At 45.8% G+C, this 22017-nt stretch overlaps 2 protein-coding genes and 1 non-coding gene across 3 annotated transcripts; 2 read left to right on the forward strand and 1 right to left on the reverse strand.

Annotated features, from left to right (window-relative positions):
* Positions 1-761: 761 nt before the first annotated feature.
* SNRPB2 (small nuclear ribonucleoprotein polypeptide B2) lies at positions 762-5787 on the forward strand. The gene is made up of 6 exons (XM_056856490.1): positions 762-845; positions 1861-2033; positions 2510-2650; positions 2826-2879; positions 3512-3600; positions 5603-5787. Exons 1-6 carry the CDS (start codon positions 782-784, stop codon positions 5760-5762), a joined length of 681 nt encoding a protein of 226 aa, XP_056712468.1. The 5' UTR covers positions 762-781; the 3' UTR covers positions 5763-5787.
* Positions 5788-8509: 2722 nt separating this feature from the next.
* OTOR (otoraplin) lies at positions 8510-11193 on the forward strand. Its single transcript, XM_056856798.1, has 3 exons — positions 8510-8633; positions 9655-9794; positions 11059-11193. The coding sequence occupies exons 1-3, from the start codon at positions 8510-8512 to the stop codon at positions 11191-11193; spliced, it is 399 nt and encodes a 132-aa protein (XP_056712776.1).
* A 5541-nt stretch (positions 11194-16734) lies between these two features.
* On the reverse strand, positions 16735-16806 carry TRNAS-GGA (transfer RNA serine (anticodon GGA)). The gene has a single exon. It is a non-coding gene; the product is annotated as a tRNA-Ser (tRNA).
* Between the last annotated feature and the right edge of the window lie 5211 nt (positions 16807-22017).

Below are 22017 nucleotides of genomic sequence, written 5' to 3' on the forward strand. Positions count from 1 at the left end.
GATGCTCTAAAACCACCAAGACAATGACACTTTTTGCAGGCTTTTCTTATTGAATACTTAGCATTTTTATTTATTTTTTGTTCTTATGGGAGTCGGGTGCTTTCCTGTATGTTATTTTGTAGCCTGAACAACTATTTGGGTAGGTGGGTATTTTCTCCCCCATGGTATTGAATAGGGAGGCCTGGAAATGTTTTTGCCTGAGGCTCCCTCGTCAGTTCACTTCAGAGGTTTGCAAGGCTTCTGTTAAAACGTGGTCCAACTTTTTGTAACTGCAACTGGTGTTGCGGTGGTGACTTTTTTTAGCTGTCGTTTCCCCCCCTCTCCATGTAACGTGGGTCTTGCTTTGGCATAAAGAGCTGTTGTGATGTGATGGCTAGAGATATGGCACTTGGAGTGGGGAAGCCCTGGATTCCAGTCCCTGCTCTATCATGGTGCATCGGTGACTTTGAGCTGATCACTGTCTTTTACTCTTGACCACTTTTATAAGGTGGTTGTGATCAGTAATCCTCATGTGATCTGTTTTGGGTATTTGTTTACTTCGTTTATATACCTAGCCTTTCTCCATAATGGAGTTCCAAAGCAGCTTACATAATTATCTTCTTCTTTTTATTCTCTATGAGGTAGGACTGACCCAAGGTCAGCCAGCCAGCTGCTGTGGCAGAGTGGGGATTCGAACCAGGGTTTCCCAGATCCTACACTGACACCCCAACTACTACACCACAGTGCCTCTAACCTTAATCAATTGTCTTGTTTTCCAGGGTGGCCTAAAACCAATTCGAAGATGGACATACGGCCAAACCACACACTTTACATCAACAACGTTAATGACAAAATTAAGAAGGAAGGTATGAAAATAACTCACTGCTTCCACCTTAGGCTGAGTGTAGCTGGCAGCAGTTGTGTTAGATAGAACAGAGGGGGAAATAACCCAACCTCAAAACAAAGCTGGGTACCCGAAAGGTTGGGTGAAATAAAATCTAATTAAACAATGAAAAAATATATATATATAGGAGTTGTGGACTCTGATCTGGAGAACTTGGTTTGATTCCCCACTCCTCCATATGAAGCCAGCTGGGTGACCTTGGGCTAGTCACAGCTCTCTTAAGAGTTCTCTCAGCCCCACCTACCTCACAGGGTGTCTGTTGTGGGGAAGGGAAGGTGATTGTAAGACGGTTTGACTCTTCCTTAAGTGGTAGAAAAAGTCAGCATTTAAAACCAACTCTTCCCCCTCTCTACACACACACAAAAACAAGCCTTCATGGCAGCAAATACAGGGTTGATTATCTAAAGCCACATGCTGAATGTGTTCCGGCCACCAGGCTTTCTTCAGTGGACTAGTTTCAACATATTATGCCCACATACACACAAATAAATAGAACGATTAGAATTTTGTTTCAGCCTGGGTGTGTGTTTTAAGATGTTTTCCAAATGAACTTTGTGCCTATGAAGTCAAATTGTTACTAAAGTATGTTTAGACTTGTACAAGCGCACATCCGAGGAATGCAGTCTAAATATTTCTGAAGCGGGTTGATATTACATTCAAAGTGTACATATAAGTATCAACTAAACAGACAGGTGGGGTATAAATGAAGTAGATTTTAAAAATCTGCAAGCAGGACAATGTTCCTTTCCTGTTTATCTCTGTGCTCTGTTGAGCTAACAGCCTTTGCCTAGAGTCGAATGGTTGGATCTTTTTCATGGTTGCATTTGCAGATTTTAACTGTTACCTGGCTAGTTCTGAGAAGTATTTATAAAATGACATCGTAACCCGTCTTGAGTCCTTTCAAGGAGGAAAAACAAAATTCCTTACCTAAAACAAAGGTGTGCAACAGATAATTGTTGTTGCTTTTGTCTTAACAGAACTGAAAAGGTCTTTATATGCGCTGTTTTCTCAGTTTGGCCACGTCGTGGACATTGTGGCTCTGAAGACGATGAAGATGAGAGGACAGGCCTTTGTGATCTATAAAGAGCTCGGATCGTCCACCAATGCCCTGAGGCAGCTGCAGGGCTTTCCGTTTTATAGCAAACCAATGGTAAGTCTCGTTATTATTACTTTATTTAAAACATTTATTGGCCGCCTTTCTGCCTTGCAGAGCTCCAGGCTGCTTGCAGTGACAATAAAACAACAATTACAAAAAAAAAAAACATAAAAGACCACAATTTTAATTCTCCAATTAGGACTGCCAGTAAACAAAAACCACACTCGCCAAATGCAGTCCTAAATAAAACCATCTTCAGCAGCCTCCTGAAGATTGAAAGTGAGGGGGCTAGGGACACCTTCCTGGGGAGGTTGTTCCATAACAGCGGGGCTGCCACCAAAAAGACCCTCTCTCCTGTACCCACCAAATAGGCTTGATAGAAGGAACAGTCAGGAGGGCCTCTCTCTGTGAGCTTAATTCCTGGGTGGAAACGTATGGGAGAAGACAGTCATTCAAATACCCAGGTTCCAAGCCATGCAGAGCTTTACTGTTCTGCTCCTAAAATGAATAAAATCTTCTTGTTTAAACAGCGCATTCAATATGCAAAAACAGACTCTGATGTCATTTCGAAAATGCGCGGTACATTTGCCGACAAAGAGAAGAGAAAAGAGAAAAAGAAGTCGAAGCTGCTGGAACAGTCTGCAAACGCTGCCAACAAAAAGCCCAATCAGGTAAGGGGCATTTGCAAACAAGTTTTTTCAGGAGATGTCAATGTCATTGGCCAGAGAATAAAACCTCTCAGATGGGTGGCACTCTGTGTGGCATAAGAGCTCGGTTTTTAACAGAGCGTTCTCTGACCGTAGAGCTGGAATAAAAACTGACTGCCGTGTCATTCTTTCTTCATAGGGAGCAAACCAGAATTCAGCGAATGCCCAGGCCAACTCTTCGCAGAACCAACAGGTAATTCCCTCTCCCTCGTATCGCTCTCAAACAAATTCAAACCATTTTCGCTCTTGGCTGTCTTGAGCAATAGATTTATGGGTACTGATAAATGCATTTTTTGTTGGAAGTGAAACTTCTGTGACCTGCTTCTGATAATGATAAACTAGTTGATCAGTTGTACTTCCTCCAAATAAATACTGTGGGTTTTATCTGGCCCCTTTTTACAGAATATGAATTGGGAGTGGAGATTCGAATCTGGGTCTCCCAGCTCCTGCTCTGGCACTCGAACCTCTACCTCAAGCCAACTGTTTTATAGAAGAACTTTAATAGCCCGAGGCTGTGATCCTAAAAATACCTTCATGGGAGAAAGCCTCAGTGAATAAAAACGACACTTAATGCAAAGTAGATCTGTTTAGGATTGCTCCCCTGGTGATTTATGGTGCAATCCTGTGCACGGTTGCTCCAGCCATAGTCAGGAGTCAAATTGCGTGCGATTGCACCGTTATAAATCCTTTCCCTAATATGTTCGTTTATCAAATGGAACATTAGCAGTAGTAGCATAACCAGGATCCACGAATGCCAGCAGAAAACTAGTTAACAATTTATGAAAGCAAACGTATGTATATCTTGTTGTTGTCTTTTAATTACAGGTGCCTGATAATCCACCAAACTACATCCTTTTCCTCAACAACCTGCCAGAGGAGACAAACGAAATGATGCTTTCCATGCTCTTTAATCAGTAAGTGTGTCTAAAAACCTGTACTGTTTCTTCCTCCTTGGTGCGTAAATGTTTTGTGATCCTCTGATTCTGAGAAGACCCCAAGGCGAACACGTGAAGCTGCCTTATTCTGAATCAGTCCTTTGGTCCATCAAAGTCAGTATTGTCTGCTCATACCGGCAGCAGCTCTCCAGGGTCTCAAGCTGAGGTCATCACCTACTTGCTTAGTCCCTTGAACTGGAGATGCCGGGGATTGAACCTGGGACCTTCTGCATGCCAAGCAGAGGCTCTACCACTGAGCCATGGCCCCTCTCCAACATGAAGCTGCCCTCAACTGACTTAGGAACTTGGTCCATCAGGGTCAGTACTGTCTAAGACTGGCAGCGGCTCTCCAGCGTCTCAGGTTGAAGTCTTTCACATCAAACAATGTCTGGTCCTTTCAACTGGAGATTCCAGGGATTGAACCTGTGGCCTTCTGCATGCCAAGCAGATGCTCCACTGCTGAGCCACAGCCCCTCCCCAGTAAAAGAACACAGAGGGGCTTTCACATCACCTACTTGCCTGGTCCCTTTAACTGGAGATGCCGGGGATTGTACCTAAGACCTTCTGCATGCCAATCAGATGCTCTTCCACTGAGCTACGGCCCCTTAACTGTGAGATAAAGAGGTCCCCAGATTTCTCAGGTCCTTCGCAGCACCTTCCCATGCTTTCAGTTTTTTAAGTGTTTTTGTGGCCTGGGTTGAGAAGGGAATCAGAGTGAACCCCTACCGTCTGGATGGGGGGAGACAGCCAAGGCTCTGGAGCAGGCCAAAATGGATGTTGAAGGAATTCGCTGCCAGCGGATGTAGTGATGGCCGCAGGCATAGACTGCTTTAAAAGGGGACTAGACAGATTCATGGGGGAGAGGTCTATCAGTTGCTACTGGCCATGGGAACCTCCATGTTCAGAGGCAGTCACCCTCTGAATCACAGTGCCAGGAGGTAACATCAGGGGAAGGCCTCAGCCTATGTGCTTGGTTATTGGCCCTACAGAGGAACCAGTTGGCCATTGTGTGTGACGGGATGCTGGATTCGATGGACCACTGGTCTGATCCAGCAGGGTTCTTCTTACGTCTTATAAACCTCTGAATCCCAGTGCTAGGAGGCAACATCAGGGGAAGTCCTCGGTCTCTGTGCCCTGTTGTTGGCCCTCCAGGGGAACTGGTTGGCTACTGTGTGAGACAGGATGCTGGACTAGATGGACCACTGGTCTCGTCAGATCTTGGAAGCTAAGCAGGGTCAGCCCTGGTTAGCATTTGGATGGGAGACCACCAAAGACATCCTGGGCCATGACTCAGAGGCAGGCGATGGCAAAAATCTCTTGCCTTGAAAACCCCATGAGGAGTCGCCATAATTTGGCTGTGACTTGACAGCGGCGATTACTGAAAATGGCTTGTTAACCATGGGGTGGGATGTTTTGGTTTTACCTAAATTCCGTGGTTCCTGCATATGCACTTCTCCAGTTTTTAGTGTGTGGCTCCTTTAGAGTGGTTCTCTTTAGCAGAATGCCTGTAGCTCTCGACTGTATTTTCAGATATGAATTTTACAAATTTTTCAGTGGTTAGGGAACGAAGCAAAGAAGAGTTGGTTTTTATATGCCGACATTTAAGGAAGAATCAAACCGGCTTACAATCACCTTCCCCTCCCCACCACGGACACCCTGTGAGGTTGGCGGGGCTGAGAGAGCTCTAACAGAGCTGTAACTTGCCCAAGGTCACCCAGCTAGCTTTGTGTGGAGGAGTGGGGAAACAAATCCAGTTCACCAGATTAGCCTCTGCCGCTCATGTGGAGGAGTGGGGAATCCAACCTAGTCCTCCAGATCAGAGTCCACCGCTCTAAACCACCACTCTTAACCACTACACCACACTGGCTCCATAAGTCAATAAAGAACCTGATTTTGTCTAAGGCCATTCAGGTGGCTCTGATTGGGCAGAAAGGCAGGAAATAAATGTGGTAAATAAAGAAATATGTCTCTCTCTCTCAAGGTTCCCTGGTTTCAAAGAAGTCCGTCTGGTTCCTGGCAGGCACGACATTGCGTTTGTGGAGTTTGAAAACGACGGCCAGGCGGGTGCGGCACGGGATGCCCTCCAAGGCTTTAAGATCACTCCCTCCCATGCCATGAAAATCACTTATGCCAAGAAGTAAACCAGGAGGACTTGCTGATGTTATTTTTTTGTAATATGATCTCAGCGTTTTGGTAAATGGCGGTGTGGTTTCTTCAGTTTGAGGAGAAATCATTTCTATCGTTCAACGGGACGCCTTCAAGTGTCTCACAAGTACTTTAAAGGAAAGCGAACTACTTGTGCTGATTTTTTTCCTTCTGGTCCGTATTCAGTTTATACTGTGACTTTCTGCAGTTCTTCATAGCGAGGGTCTCTTTAGGAAATGTTGTCTGTTGAAGAATAAAGCTGTGTTTTGTTTCTTTACAAAAATGAGAACTGAAGTGTGCTGTTTTATTTCAGCCAGGCCATATTTACTGTCCAGTAGCCTGGGATGAGGGTCACATCCACTGGGGAGTTTTGAAAGATTTCTGCCCACAGAGCACAACTTCCCTCCTCTTCCCTCCAGCTTCAGTTCAAAATGCCCCCCAACGTGGTGTGCCTAGAGATTAACCCCCCGCCCCAAGAGCTTTTCTGGCTTTAGCAGGTGTGGGGAAGTCGCGCTCCCACAGGCAGAAGACTTGCCATCCATGGAAATGTTCCAGCGGATCCAACCCTGTCTTTGGAAGTGCAGCCCCATCATGGTGGGAGTGATTTAAAAGCCGATTATGTATAAGAACATAATCAGACATAATCAGACCCAAGGTCCATCAAGTCCAGCAGTCTGTTCCCACAGTGGCCAACCAGCTGCCTCTAGGAAGCCCACAAACAAGACGGCCGCAGCAGAATTATCCTGCCTGCTTTCCAAAGCACCTAATAGAATAGGCATGCTCATAAGAACATAAGAAAGGCCATGCTGGATCAGACCAAGGTCCATCAAGTCCAGCAGCTGACCAGGTGCCTCTAGGAAGCCCACAAACAAGATGGCTGCAACAACATCCTGCCTGTGTTCCACAGCACCTCATATAACAGACATGCTCTTCTGATCCTGGAGAGAATAGGGATGCATCATGACTAGTATTCATTTTAACTAGTAGCCACGGATAGCCCTCTCCTCCATGAACATGTCCACTCCCCTCTTAAAGCCTTCCAAGTTGGCAGCCATCACCACATCCTAGGGCAGGGAGTTCCACAATTTAACTCTGCATTGAGTGAAGAAATACTACCTTTTCTCCATTTTGAATCTCACCCTCCATTCCTTCTGATCTCAGAATATGCAGGGACCACATTCAGCAGCACAAACGTTCTGATTTTTGATGATGGAGGTAATTATATCAGCAGGGGCTCTTTCTCCCTTTCTCTAATCTCTACTGAAAGTTTGCGAGGCCTGGAAAGATAAGCAGATGGCAATGAAAGTCTACTGACAGCTGAATTCTTCCCTGTGAGCCTGTCTTTGATCACACAGAATACAGTTGCCTATTGTTTGGGGGTTTTCCCCCCACACATCCTGTTGACTTTGATAAAACAAGGTCTGAAACGTGAGGCCTTTTTTGTCTTTCCAAATCTCGCACAATAGAACCGATCGGCGTACTTTTTATGATCATCTACTTTGGTGAACAATTCTGACAAGACCTCTTTCATCACCACTCTTAAGCTCCATACCGTTAGATCCCTACAGGCGCGTATTATGCAGTTCGTAAAATAATCTTTTAAACTGTCCCAGAACCCTTCTTTCCTTAAAAGTTACTTGATGCACAAGTCTTTGCAACCCCACTGTAAGGAAAGAATAATGAAACAGGCACCGTGAGAGTCCCTTTAGCCACAATCCTGTGCTGTCTTACCTGGGAGTAAGTTGCATTGATCACAGTTGGATTTACTACTGAGTGTTCCTAGGATCAGGCCGTTGGTGTCCTATTAAAAATAAATCTTGTGAGTTCTGCATGTTCTTGGCTTACAGCTGCTGCACTTTGAGAACCTAGCTAAATTAAGAACATAAGAAAAGCCATGCTGGATCAGACGAAGGCCCATCAAGTATCCATTTTAACTTACAGCCATGAATACCCCTCTCCTCCATGAACATGTCCATTCCCCTCTTAAAGCCTTCCTAGTTGGTAACCATCACCACATCCTGGGGCAGGGAGTTCCACAGTTTAACTATGCGTTGCTTGAAGAAATACTTCCTTTTAAAAGTTTTGAATCTCTCACCCTCCAGCTTCAGCAGACGACCCCGTGTTCTGGTATTATGAGAGAGGGAGAAAAGCTCCCTGGCCACTCTCCAAACCATGCATAATTGTATATATACTTTTATATAATAATTTTATAATTCAATATAATGTGAAGAATGGAAGTATTCCTTTTTTCAGTATCCACAACTTTTTCTTTTTATAATAATAACCAAACAGAACATATACAAACCATAGTAAAAGCTGAGATTATTACAAATGATATAGAAGGAATGGAGCCATAGTCTCCTTTACAAATAAAACAATGAACATATTTATGCCCAGGAAAAAGAAAAATATCTCAATAATAAATACAGTTTGGGAATCATTTGTGTAATCAACGGATTAATGGTTCCCCCCCCCCCATCCTTGTGCAAAATTTCCTTGATGTAATCTTTAAAAAGTCTTGCATTAATAGTCTATGTAGCAGACGGAGGTATTTTGGAACGACGGGTAAACGAAACCCTACGTGGATTTCTTTCCAAGTGCTGAAATGTCTTCTCCACCTCCTGTTGGCCAGAGGTTCTCCCCCTCCGTGCAGATGAGTCCTGGTGTTTATGTAAAAGAGAACCATTCCTCCGCCTGCCTTTCATTTGAGCCAGGTGCTTCTAAAAGAGGGCAGAGGAAGAACATGTCACGCGCCGTTCGTCGGCTGCTTCTGCTGCTCTGCCTCGGATTGGCTTTCCCGACCACGAAGGGGATTTTTATGGGAAAACTTTCCAGCAAGAAGCGGTGTGCGGACGAAAGCTGCGCCCGTAAGTCTGGTTTTTATCCAGTTGTGACAGGCGCAGAATTGTGTATCAAAGTAATGCCTCGATCCCTCCGAGGGACCTGTTGATACCCTTCAGCTGCTGTGTACTACTTCTCAAAGTTAACTTAAAAAAAAAAAGAATTATAGTTGTTGCCAAAATCTCAGCCACTTCTGCAAGTGAACCTTCCATACAGTATCCTAGATGGGAAGGCATTGACCCTGGCAAGAGAAAAAGCTCTACGGAGAGTAGAGATATCCAAATTATAAAAATAATGGGGAATACTGTCTGTTTTATTCAAAAGGCACAACATTGCTGAGGAGCAAACAGAAGGTTGAGTAGGATGCAACCATTGAAACTCCATATCTAAAAGACGATGTTTGATTATTTTAAAAATGTGCGCCTCTGTAAATGCAACCAAGTCGTCAAGAGAGACTCCGATCGATCTTATTTTAGTCAAAATCATGTTGTCCCAGGAGGTATTATGGCAACTTGCTTCATCAGGGCTCTAACGCAAACTACAAAAGTAATAATAATTTCAATTAAAATATATAACAGAGTAATAATTATTATTCCTTTAAAAATTAAAATAACACAATAAAATACAAGAATGAACAATCTGAGCATGTTATAAGGTAGCCTTCTCTGGTCTCTAGTATGATATCCTAATTATATCCCCTGACAAAAGCAAATTACAAACATGTGTAGGGGTCTAGATGAGCTAAATAAATTCTCAACCTCCCACCTGGCTCCTTTTTGTTTTCTCCTGTCCCCTGGTGTGGCCTTGAACACATGAAGCTGCCTTATACTGAATCAGACCCTCGGTCCATCAAAGTCAGTATTGTCTACTCAGAAGGGCAGCGGCTCTCCAGGGTCTCAGGTAGAGGTCTTTCACATCACCTACTTGCCTAGTCCCTTGAACTGGAGATGCCGGGGATTGAACCTGGGACCTTCTGCATGCCAAGCAGATGCTCTACCACTGAGCCACAGCCTTATTTTTCTCCTGTTTGCTTCCCCCCCCCCACAGATGCCATTTCCCTTGCAAGAGCAGAAGATGACTACAACGCACCAGATTGCAGGTTCATTAATATCCGAAAAGGGCAACGGATCTACGTTTACTCAAAGCTGGTGAAAGAAAAAAATGCAGGAGAATTCTGGTCTGGAACGGTAAGACCTTCAATAGACAAACAGTACCCTCTTTCCGCTTGGCTATTATCTAGGGTTGCCAGGTCCCCCTGGCCACCGGCAGGGGATGGGGGGTAGGGTTGCCTGATCCAGGTTGGGAAACTCCTGGAGATTTGGGGATGGAGCCTGGGGAGGACAGGGACCCCAGTGAGGTACAATGCCACAGAGTCCACCCTCCAAAGAAGCCATTTTCTCCAGGGGAACTGATCTCTGTCGTCTGGAGATGAGCTGTAATTCTGTGGGATCTCTAGGTCCCATCTGGAGACTGACATCCCTACGTATTATCCTTCAATAACTTCCATGTTAAGAAATAGGGTTTACCAGGATCCTTTTAAGATCAAGGGGCAGGTTCTCAGCCCTGCCTTTTCGGGAAGTAGGGTTGCCAGCTCTGGGTTAGGAAATACCTGGAGATTTTGGGGGCAGAGCCTGAGGAGGGCGGGGTTTAGAGAGGGGAGGGACTTCAATGCCAAAGCAGCCGTTTTCTGCAGGTGAACGGATGTTTGTAATTTCAGGAGATTCCTGGGTCCCACCTGGAGTTTGGCAACCGTCCGCACAATGCTAGTTTTACTGTGGAGAATGACACATGAACACATGAAGCTGCCTTATACTGAATCAGGCCTTTGGTTAGGGTTGCCAACCTCCAGGTGGTGGCTGGAGATCTCCTGCTATTCAACTGATCTCCAGTGGATAGAGATCGGTTCACCTGGAGGAAATGGCTGCTTTGGCCATTGGATTCTATGGCATTGAAGTCCCTCCCCTCCCCAAACCCTGCCCTCCTAAGTCTCCGCGCCAAAAACCTCCCGCTGGTGGCAAAGAGGGACCTGGCAACCCTACCTTTAGTCCATCAAAGTCAGTATTGTCTACTCAGACCGGCAGCAGCTCTCCAGCGTCTCAGGCAGAGGTCTTCCACATCACCTGCTTGCCTAGTCCCTCAAGATGCCAGGGATTGAACCTGGGACCTTCTGCATGCCAAGCAGATGCTCTACCACTGAGCCACACTCTCTCCTATGAATAGGGTTGCCAACCTCCAGGTACTAGCTGGAGATCTCCTGCTATTACAATTGATTTCCAGCCGACAGAGATCAGTTCGCCTGGAGGGAATGGCCACTCTGGCCATTGGACTCTATGTCATTGGACTCTGAGCCCCGCTCAGGCTCCACCCCCAAAATCTGCAGGCAATTCCCAACCCGGAGCTGGCAACCCTACCCATGCTTAATCCCAGGTTTTGTTTGCTGCACCTTGGCAGGTTTACAGTGAACAGTACGAGGACCAGATGGGCACCATCGGTTATTTCCCCAGGAGCTTAGTCATGGAACAGCACGTCTTCCGGGAAGCGAACAGGACGATTCCCACGAGGGTAAGAGACAAGGCGTCCTCCTAGGTCTGCCTCTTGAGCTGGGTGGGGACTGGCGTTCTCTATCAGACCCTCTCGGCCCGTAACCGGTGGAACCGATGGGCTCATTTTCCAATGAAGAGGTCTACTCGGCTAACGGAGCGACTCGCTTGCTGCCCTGAAGTTGTTGAATAAACCTCTGCCAAATTTTGCTTGGCTCCGGCCGGGTGTGTGCTGAAAGGGGCACTCTTCTGGGCACAAGGAGCTCTCTATGCTTGTTGGCAGCTCTGCTTCCTGTTGCTAGCCGCTGTTGCCTGTGTTTCCCCCCCTGGCTGGGCAACGCGCCACGTCCTTAGCATCTGCCCTCTTGCTCCCCTCTCTCCTTCAGGGAGCTGAGGTATATGTATTCAGATAACTTTGGTTGCGCTACAAGCACCACGGTTTCCTACATGCATACCTTTGGCCTCCTTCTCATTGAGATGATAAATTGTGTTGAGGGTGTGCCTGGAGTTGCCAGCCTTGAGTGGGAAAATGCCTGGAGATTTGGGGGGTGGAGCCCAGGGAGAAAGGGGTTTGGGGAGGGGAGGGGCTTCAATGCCATAGAGTCCAATTGCCAAAGCGGTTATTTTCTCCAGGTGAACTAGGGTTGTTGGGTATTAGGTAGCGAGCTTTGTTACATGTCAGACAGACCAGGGTTAATATTGATTGTATTAGATGCTGACCAGTTCTAGAAGGTGGTGTAATCTCCAATGTGTTAACTAGCTATGGGTCAGTGGGAAGCATCCTTGCAAATGTGCTTGTAGTCACGTGCACAAGCAATCTGCATTTTACTGCTCTCCTTATATCCTTTGTGTAGGAGAGAAAGCAGTACAGTAGTTACCTTTTGGATACCAACCTGAAAGGATGGAGGGGCTATTTTGTCTTTCAGAAATGCCTCGTGTTTAAGCTTAGCAACTGCCAGAAACTTCTGGCAAGTATAGGGAACTTAGAAATGTAGAAAGGATTTCTTGTTTTTAATCCCAGTGAACCCATTCCCTGATTTTAGTAAGTAAAGATTGATTTTTGCTAAGACAAATGACTTTGCCTGTTTTTGTGCGCGTGTGATTTAAATGACTTTCGCTAAGCCATAATCAAACGATCCATATCCTCTGTTAAAGGGAATTAATCCCTTCAAGGGTTGCCAACCTCCAGGTACTGTGGTAAACAAAGGTTAGCGTGCTGTAGGATACTCAGCAAACTAGAAACAGCACTTCACAAGCTAGACACAATGATTATAAAGCAGTGGTATTTAATAACATATCCACCACTGATAGTATATAGGCAAAAACATGTGTTGTTAATTATTGCCTTAAAAGTAACACCAAAGAGAGGACTATGCCTTGTTACAAACAAATAACAGTATTATAGGTAAGTCCATGAAAGGGGGTGCCAACCTCCCTTTCTTCCACAGATATGCTTCTTGAGAGTAGCAATTCAGTAGTGCAGTTGTTCTCTACAGAAGCCCGGTGATCTTTCTGTTTCAGCGATTAATGCCTTCTTCAGGGACCAACGCTGGCTGTTATTAACATTCTCTGCGTTGGCCAGTTCACTGGGAGAAAAAGGCCACTTGGGCACTTGAACTCCATGGCATTGAAATCCCTCCCCTCCCAAACCCTGCCCTCCTCAGTCTCTGCCCTCAAAACCTCCTGCCAGTGGCAAAGAGGAACCTGGCAATCCTAAAACAAAGACTTATTTTTCTTTTAACATTTCCTCCCAGGAATCGGGTTGCCAACTGCCAGGTAGTAGCAGGAGATCTCCTGCTAATTCAACTGATCTCCAGCCGATAGAGATCAGATCACCTGGCGAAAAATGGCCGCTTTGGCAATTGAACTCTATGGGATTGAAGTCCCTTCCCAAACCCCGCTCTCCTTAGGCTCTGCCCCAAAAATCTCCTGCTGGGGGCGAAGAGGGACCTGGCAACCCTACCCAGGAAGTGGTATTTTATTGCAGCATCTGATTTCAAGACTTCTTTTAAACATAGAACTATGATACTTTACGTACTGTACTTACTCAGATGCAAGACTCTTTTTTCCCCAGGTGTGCAATCACAAAAAGGGAGGGGTCGTCTTGCATGTACAAGTTACAGTTATGTCCAATACTGTTTTTGTGTGCGTAACATTTAAGGTTGCCTTTCTTTCAGCTAAAGGCGGTACAGTATTTGAAGAAATCCATTTTGCCGTCTCTTTCTAATGTCTGTATCTTGCAGGCCATCGACTTCTTCTGCGCATAAGATCTTGGAATGCCGGTTGTAATATTTCGGGCTCCGCAGCTAAAGACGACCAGAGAGAGGAGTGGCTTAAAACAACCTTGATATGAAATGGATGTTTGTATATTGTCGAAGGCTTTCACGGTCAGAGTTCATTGGTTCTTGTAGGTTATCCGGGCTGTGTAACCGTGGTCTTGGTATTTTCTTTCCTGACGTTTCGCCAGCAGCTGTGGCAGGCATCTTCAGAGGTGTGGCAGGCATCTTCTGAAGATGCCTGCCACAGGTGCTGGCAAAACGTCAGGAAAGAAAATACCAAGACCACGGTTGCACAGCCCGGATAACCTAGAAGAACGGATGTTTGTATGTTTGTGTATTTTGTTTTGTTCATTTGAAAAATTTAAAAATATATATAAAGAGTGACTGAACCATCTTGTGCAGCAGTTTTTAGAACTAGGGTGGCCAGCTCTGAGTTGAGAAATACCTGGAGATTTTGGGGGCAGAGCCTGAGGAGGGCAGAGTTTGGGGAGGGGTTCAATGCCATAGCGTCCACCTTCCAAAATGGCCATTTTCTAAGTTCTCCCGTTTTTATTCCGTCCTCCCCTGGGACGGGAGCCTGGTGGTCAATAATTGGGGCGTCCTCCTTGTCGTAAAAAATAGTTGGGTCGGCGTCCTTGCTGATTGGAGAAAGAAGAAGAGGATCCAGCACTGGAGGAACTGAAGGAGTCAAATTCTTGTTCCTCATTAAAGTCAGATCGTGGCTTAGAAAAAATAATATTTTTTTACTATATCCATATTAGGTAGTGAAATTTTCTTAGAGCCTGTCGGGCTTGATAATCATACCATCTATGAGGACAGAATACAAACAGGAGAACTTAGTTATCAATCTTTCTGACAGACAACTGACACGTGAGAAAACTGAGAGATTGTCAAGTTGATGAAGCCTCGGCAAAACGTGTATATTGATCTAGACAACACGTCCATTCATCATCTTCAGCTGTTTCTTCATGAATTTTTCCTCTGAGAAGATAAAAATACTTACCTGGGAACTTTCATTTCTGCAAAAGAAAAATAGGACATTGATATGATAAGATTGTTACATTTCTTTATTACTCACCTTATGATCACTTGTTGTTTATCTGTTTGTTTGTTACACTTAATATATTGAATTGCATTTAATTGTTGTGCTTTTGTTCTTTTCTTGCTATGTTACCATCTGGAGGATGGCAACCCTATCTAGAGCAGTATTGTTTTAAGACAAACTAAGGTCATGTGATCTTAGGGCAAGCACACAAATATTAAATATTTAACAATATTAAATAGAAAGGAATGTCTCTGATTCGTAAGTTCATCCCCCACTATTCTAGCCACCCATCCCTACCAAGCTGTTGGAGAGAAATCCAGAAACCATGACTGAAAGACGCACACGTTCTTCCTTTCTGTATTTCTTTCCTAATCAGCTCTTTTATCCGAAGGGAAAGACAACACCAAAATAATAATCCTATGTCAAATTTTAGTTGCTACGTTTGATATTTGCCCTGGTGAGAAAGGCTGTTGTCCTTTTAAAAGACGGTGTTATCTGTGATTTAGAATAACGTGTGCTAAATATATTAGTTAAGATTTTCAGGGCTTTGGGCTAATCTATGCTTCGGTTATCATGTGGGCATTACTTCTCCCTTGGTACCTTCTTTCTCACTAAAGAACTGGAGGGGGAAAGTTATTCTGATAAGTATGGCGCCAGGTAGGAACGGAAGGCGGCGTGGTATAGCCCAATCTCGGAAGCTAAGCAGGGTCGGTACTTGGAAGGAAGACCCTGCAGAGAAAGGCAATGGCAAAACACCTCTGCTTCTCACTTGCCTGGAAAGCCCCTTGCTGGGGATGCCACGAACACACATACATGAACACCTGAAGCTGCCTTATACTGAATCAGCCTCTTGGTCCATCAAAGTCAGTATCATCTACTCAGACCGGCAGCGGCTCTCCAGGGTCTCAAGGTAGAGGTCTTTCACATCACCTACTTGCCTAGTCCCTTTAACTGGAGATGCCGGGGGGTTGAACCTGGGACCTTCTGCATGCCACTTTCTGCATGCCACTGAGCCATGGCCCCTCCCCTAAGTTGGTACTTGGATGGGAGACCACCAAGGAAGGATCTACAGAGGAAGGCAATGTCAAACCACCTCTGCTTCTCACTTGCCTTGAAAGCCCCTTGCGGGAGTCGCCATAAGTCAGTTCTTGGATGGGAGACCACCAAGGAAGGCTCTGGAGAAGAAGGCGATGGCCAACCACCTCTCCTTCTCGCTTGCCTTGATTACCCCTTGTTGGGGTCACCGTAATATGGCTGCGACTTGACGGCACTTTACCCACAGGGCAACCAGGGATCCCTTTCATATCAAAGCAGCCTTTGGTTAACGAATGGGGTGAAATAATCTCAAGAACTACGTACGTGGTAAGTAGCAAGGGTGTAGTGTAGGGTACCTCCTTCCGTTGGGGGTGCCTAGTACTGCCAACTCCAGTTTGGGAAATTCCTGGAGATTTGGGGGCGGAGCTTGGGGTGGGCGGGGTACCATACAACACGATCGAGGTCAGCCTGATCATTTCTGCTTGTCAATGTATCCTTTTCCTTTTTTTGAGGATCTTATTGCAATCGTTCAGTAGGCTTGTGCTGACCCCCAGTGGCCACAGCAGGCTCAAGTCACTAGATTGAAATGAATGAATTCCACTACTGCGTGTCCTTGACCTACCTGGAGCCTCTGCCTAGTCCCTTGAACTCAGTGGTTCCCAATCTTTTTTTGACCAGGGACCACTAGGACTTTTTTGTTCGGTGCAGGGACCCCAAGGTTCAAAATAAAAATTCAGAGAATTTGAAAATAAACTGTAATCATAACTGTTAGTTAAACATTAAACTTAGAATAATATTTGAATATATATTTTTACAATAGAGAACTTTTAATTGAAAATATTAATTTATTATGAGTTTATAACTTTGTTTCGCGGACCTTAATTTAGTTCTCGCGGACCCCTGGGGGTCCACGGACCCCTGGTTGGGAACCAGTGCTTTAACTGGACTATGGGCCTCTTCGGGCAGAGAAAAGCAGCACAGCTTCCAGCTAGGGCTCAACAGGAGCTATTTTAAGGAGCAAAATAGATGTGTAGCTTAAAACTTCCTGAAGGTTGATGCCTTATTTTTCGTGTTAATTTCTCTCTCCAGGGTGAACACATGAAGCTGCCTTATACTGAATCAGACCCTTGGTCCATCTAAGTCAGTATCGTCTACTCAGACCGGCAGCGGCTCTCCAGGGTCTCCGGCAGAGGTCTTTCACATCACCTACCTGCCTGGTCCCTTTAAGTGGAGATGCCAGGGATTGAACCTGGGACCTTCTGCACTCCAAGCAGATGCTCTACCACTGAGCCACAGCCCCTCCCCTAAATGAACACATTAACACATGGGAAGCTGCCTTATACTGAATCAGACCCTTGGTCCATCAAAGTCAGTATTGTCTACTCAGACCGGCAGAGGTCTTTCACATCACCTACCTGCTTAGTCCCTTGAACTGGGGATGCTGGGGATTGAACCTGGGACCTTCTGCATGCCAAGCAGATGCTCTACCACTGAGCCACAGCCCCTCCCCTAAATGAACACATTAACACATGGGAAGCTGCCTTATACTGAATCAGACCCTTGGTCCATCAAAGTCAGTATTGTCTACTCAGACCGGCAGCGGCTCTCCAGGGTCTCAGGCAGAAGTCTTTCACATCACCCATTCGCCTAGTCCCTTTAACTGGAGATGATGGGGATTGAACCTGGGACCTTCTGCATGCCAAGCAGAGGGTCTACAAACTGAGCCATGATCCCTCCCCAATGATCAATGATCATGGCTCCTCCTTTGGCTCCAGTTTCCCCTGCCGATCAGCTGAGCATGGGCAAGCAAGGGCTACAATTGGCGTAAGGTCTCACTGTAAGCCTACACACAGTTCTTACAGTGAGATAAAATGTGGGGCGAGATCTATCTATGCCACTGTTCTTTGCTTTTCCCTGTAGGAAGGCAGATTGCAAAAGTAGGTCAGAACCATTGAAAGTAAAATCTAGAAACAACAAGTCTAAAAAAAAAAAAAATCACGCCAGACCTATCAGGTAATTTGAAGATGTAGCAATAAAACAAAAGTTAACTCCTTCCCCCCAAAAAATATTTGGATAAATAAGAGAGTTTTCATTTGCAATGTATATATTAAGAGGTAGGGTTGCCAGGTCCCTCTTCACCACCGGTGGGAGGTTTTTGGGGTGAAGCCTGAGGAGTTTGGGGAGGGGAGGGACTTCAATGCCATAGAGCCCAATTGCCAAAGCGGCCATTTCTCCAGGGGAACTGATCACCATCACCTGGAGATCACTTGTAACAACAATAGATCTCCAGCTACTATCTGGAGGTTGGCAACCCTATTAGGAGAGTATATGGTCACCAGCCTCCAGGTAGTAGCTTGAGATCTCTCACTATTACAACTGATGGCCGCTTTGGAAGGTGGACTCTATGGCACTGAAGTCCCTCCCAAACCCCACCCTCCTCAGGCTCCACTCCCAAAATCTCCAGGTGTTTCCCAACCTGGAGATGGCAACCCTAACTTGTTCACAGTAATCAGCTCATGATAATGACATTTGACAGATATGGTAATAATTAAAACGACCCTAGATTAAGACGTCCCTGATCTGGATGTCCCAGGCTAGACCGATCTCGTCAGATCTCAGAAGCTAAGCAGGGTCGGCCTTGGTTAGTATTTGGATGGGAGACCACAGAGGAAATCAAGGGTTGCTACGCAGAGGAAGGCAAAGGCAAATTGCCATTGAACAGTCTCTAGCGTTGAAAACTCTGTGAGGTTGCAATAAGTCAGCTGTTACTTAGGAAGAATTTCTAACAGAGCAGTTCCTCAGTGGAACAGGCTTCCTTGGGAGGTGGTGGGCTCTCGTTCCCTGGAAGTTTTTAAGCAGAGGCTAGATGGCCATCTGTCAGCAATGCTGATTCTTTGACCTTAGGCAGATCATGGCAGATGATGGGAGAGAGTTGGCTTGACAACAGTACATGTGAAAGAGATCTGGGAGTCTTAGTGGACCACAAACTGAACATGAGTCAACAGTGTGATATGGCGGCTAAGAAGGCCAATGCAATTCTGGGCTGCATCAACAAGGTATTGTGTCTAGATCAAGGAAAGTAATACTACCACTGTATTCTGCATTGGTCAGACCTCACTTGGAATAGTGTGTCCAGTTTTGGGCTCCACAATTTAAGAAGGATGTTGACAAGCTGGAGCGTGTCCAGAGGAGGGCAACCAGAATGGTCAAAGGTCTGGAATCCATGCCCTATGAGGAGAGACTTACGGGGTTGGGTTTGTTTAGTTTGGAGAAGGTTGAGGGGAGACATGATAGCCATGTTTAAATATTTGAAGGGATTTCATGTTGATGAGGGAACTAGCTTGTTCTCTGTTACTCCAGAGACTAGGCACGGAGTAATGGATTTAAACTAATAGAAAAGCGATTCCACCTAAACATTAGGAAAAACTTCCTGATGGTGAGGACTGTTCAATGGTGGAATGTGCTGCCTCAGAGGGTGGTGGAGTCCCCGTCTTTGGAGGTCTTTAAGCAGAGGCTAGATGGCCATCTGTCGGGAGTGCTTTGATTGTGGGATCCTGCATGGCGGGGGGAGGGTTGGGGTCACTGGGGATGTGGGGGGGAGGTAGTTGTTAATTTCTTGCATTGGGCAGGGGGTTGGACTAGATGACCCTGGTGATCCCTTCCAACTCTATGATTCTATGCGATGGAGGACATCTTGGACATGTTCTGGGCATGGAGTAGGGGTCACTGGGTGTGTGTGGGGGGAAGCAGTTGTGAATTTCCTGGATTGTGCAGGGGGTTGGACTAGATGACCCTTGTGGACCCTTCCATGATTCTATGATTCTCTGACTTGATGGCAAAAAAATAATAATGGCTGGCTTAATACATTCTTTTACCTCTAGATGTCCCCCTAGTTTCAGTCAAAAACTTACCCAACAAAGAACCAAGGCTTATATGTGTCTTAAAATATACGTGATGCTGGAAGACTGGAAGTTCCAGCATGATAAAAAGGTCAATATTTGTCAGGCAGGCCCTGAACTGGGATTCGGCTTGAGTAAGGGAGAAAAATCAGCTTAGCACCCGGCTTGGATTCAGCAATCCAAACTCTCCGCCACCCAGAAACACACTTGTCATATATCAGTTTCAAACTTGGGTTACAAAATCACAAAATCACACAAGGTTGGAAGAGACCACAAGGGCCATCCCTTAAATAAAGCAATCATGTCCCCCCTCAACCCCCTCTTCTCCACATTAAAAGAGATCAGTACACCTGGAGAAAATGGCCACTTTGGCAATTGGACTCTATGGCATTGGAGTCCTTCCCCACTCCGAACTCCGCCCTCCTCAGGCTCCATCCCCTAAAGCTCCAGGTATTTCCCATCTTGGAGATGGAAACCCTAGCTGGCAACCTCTTGGAATTACAACCGATCTCTGGACAACAGAGATCAGTTCCCCTGGAGAAAATGGCAGCTTTGGAAGGTGGCGTCTATGGCATTATACCCTGCTGAGGTCCTTCCCATCCCTAAACCCCACCCTCTCGAGGCTTCACCCCCAAATCTCCAGGTATTTTCCAACCCAGAGCTGGCAGCCCCAAGTGTCAAACAAGAATACTGGAAGAGCCCGGTTGGGAAATATCTGGAGGTTTTGGGGGTAGAGCCTGAGGAGGGCAGAGTTTGGAGAGGGGAGGGACTTCAATGCCAATTGCCAAAGGGGCCGTTTCCTCCAGGGCAACTGATCTCTGTCGCTTGGAGATCAGTTGCAATAGCGGGAGATCTCCAGCCACCACCTGGAGGTTGGCAATGGCAACCCTACTGACAGGCTAACACAAATGCAAGGTTAAATGAGACTCCCTGGTGGTGGGCAGAAGGGGGCTCCCGGGCACAGAGTTGTTTCCAGGGTCCTCCCAAATCTGGCGCTGGCGCTGGTTGCATCATTCTCCTCTCCTCCATCTTATCCTCACAGCAACCCTGTGCAGTTGGTTAGGCTGAGATTGTGCGACTGGCCCAGGGTCACCCCCATGATCTTCCATGGTAGAGGAGGGATTTGAACCCGGATCTCCTAGATCCTAGTCTGACACTCTAACTAGGGTTGCCAGGTCTGGGTTGGGAAATACCTGGAGATTTTGAGGGTGGAGCCTGAGGAGGATGGGGTTTTGGGGAGGGGAAGGGACTTCAGTGGAGCATACTGCCATAGAGTCCACCTTCCAAAGCAGCCATTTTCTTCAGGTTAACTGATCTCTGTCGCCTGCAAATCAGAGTGGGTAGCCGTGTTAGTTAGAGTAAGCTCATACCCTGTCAGAAAATATTTTTGTTAGTCTTTAAGGTGCTACTGGACTCTTGCTCTTTTCTACGCCTGCAAATCAGATGTAACAGCAGGAGATCTCCAGCCGCCACCTGGAGGTTGGCAACTCTAACTCTCACACCACACTGTCTCTCATCCAGTTTAGGCTAAGGCCCACATTAGCAGGCAGCGATGATCTCTCTTTTCACAAAAAGGACAGAGACTTCTACCGGTGTTTCTATAATGGATCCCAAGAGGTTGACATGTCTGGCTTCTCCTTTGACGCTGCTTTTCAATAAAGGAAGCTGATGTATACTTCAGACAGGTAAAAGGCTAAATCTTTATGGCCTTAGCTCCAGGAAACGCCAGTCTAACCTCCCAAGCACGGCGGCTCTGAGCCTCTCTATGCTGTGGTGGGCAGCGTTCTAATGTAAAAGCATTCTGGTCCCTAAATAGGGTTGCCAACCTCCAGGTTCTGGAAGAAATCAGTACAATAATAAAAAATGTGCATATTGTGTTTCAAAACATTTCAACAAGTACAATGGACTACAACAAGTGACAATAAACAATATATACAAAATATACAAAACGGGTTGGCTCTAAACAAGCTGAGCTGCTGCCTACACTTGGGAGTATCCTACGGGAACTGGTGAACTGGCTTCATGATGATATAGAGAATCTAATTCAGCTTGGATACTTGATTGGAAATGGGGCTGAAGAAATTTTGAAACGGCCGTCCCCCACCCATCATGCTTAATGAAGACTCTGTGATCATTTATACATGTACCTGATGGACTTTTAAAATACTTTTCTATATACTAAGAAGATTCTACTATTTATAGGCGGTACTATTCATAGGCTGCATCAAACCCGTTTTGTATATTTTGTATATATTGTTTACTGTCACTTGTTGTAGTCCATTGTACTTGTTGAAATGTTTTGAAACACAATATACACATTTTGTATTATTGTACTGATTTCTTCCCGTGCCAGTTTCCAAACCTGACGGTAATAGCGCGGAGGTGCTCTTTTCTTGTTTTGCTAACCTCCAGGTTCTAGCTGGAGATCTCCTGCTTTTACAACTGATCTCGAGGCAATAGAGTTCACCTGGAGAAAATGGCCGCCTTGGCCATTAGACTCTATGGCATTGAAGTCCCTCCCCTCCCCAAACCCTGCCTTCTTCAGGCTCCGCCCAAAAACCTCCCACCGGTGCCGAAGACCTGGCAACCCTATCCCTAAATGAGCACAGAGG

This window comes from Euleptes europaea, chromosome 10 (assembly GCF_029931775.1).
Source record: "Euleptes europaea isolate rEulEur1 chromosome 10, rEulEur1.hap1, whole genome shotgun sequence".
Classification (NCBI taxonomy): Eukaryota; Metazoa; Chordata; class Lepidosauria; order Squamata; family Sphaerodactylidae; genus Euleptes; species Euleptes europaea.

Coding starts and splice junctions, on each gene's coding strand:
- SNRPB2 (XM_056856490.1), top strand. CDS start 782: ATGGACATACGGCCAAACCACACACTTTACATCAACAACGTTAATGAC. Junction 2,034..2,509: donor CGTTTTATAGCAAACCAATG/GTAAGTCTCGTT, acceptor TTGTTTAAACAG/CGCATTCAATATGCAAAAAC. Junction 2,651..2,825: donor CCAACAAAAAGCCCAATCAG/GTAAGGGGCATT, acceptor CTTTCTTCATAG/GGAGCAAACCAGAATTCAGC.
- OTOR (XM_056856798.1), top strand. CDS start 8,510: ATGTCACGCGCCGTTCGTCGGCTGCTTCTGCTGCTCTGCCTCGGATTG. Junction 8,634..9,654: donor TGCGGACGAAAGCTGCGCCC/GTAAGTCTGGTT, acceptor CCCCCCCCACAG/ATGCCATTTCCCTTGCAAGA. Junction 9,795..11,058: donor GAGAATTCTGGTCTGGAACG/GTAAGACCTTCA, acceptor GCACCTTGGCAG/GTTTACAGTGAACAGTACGA.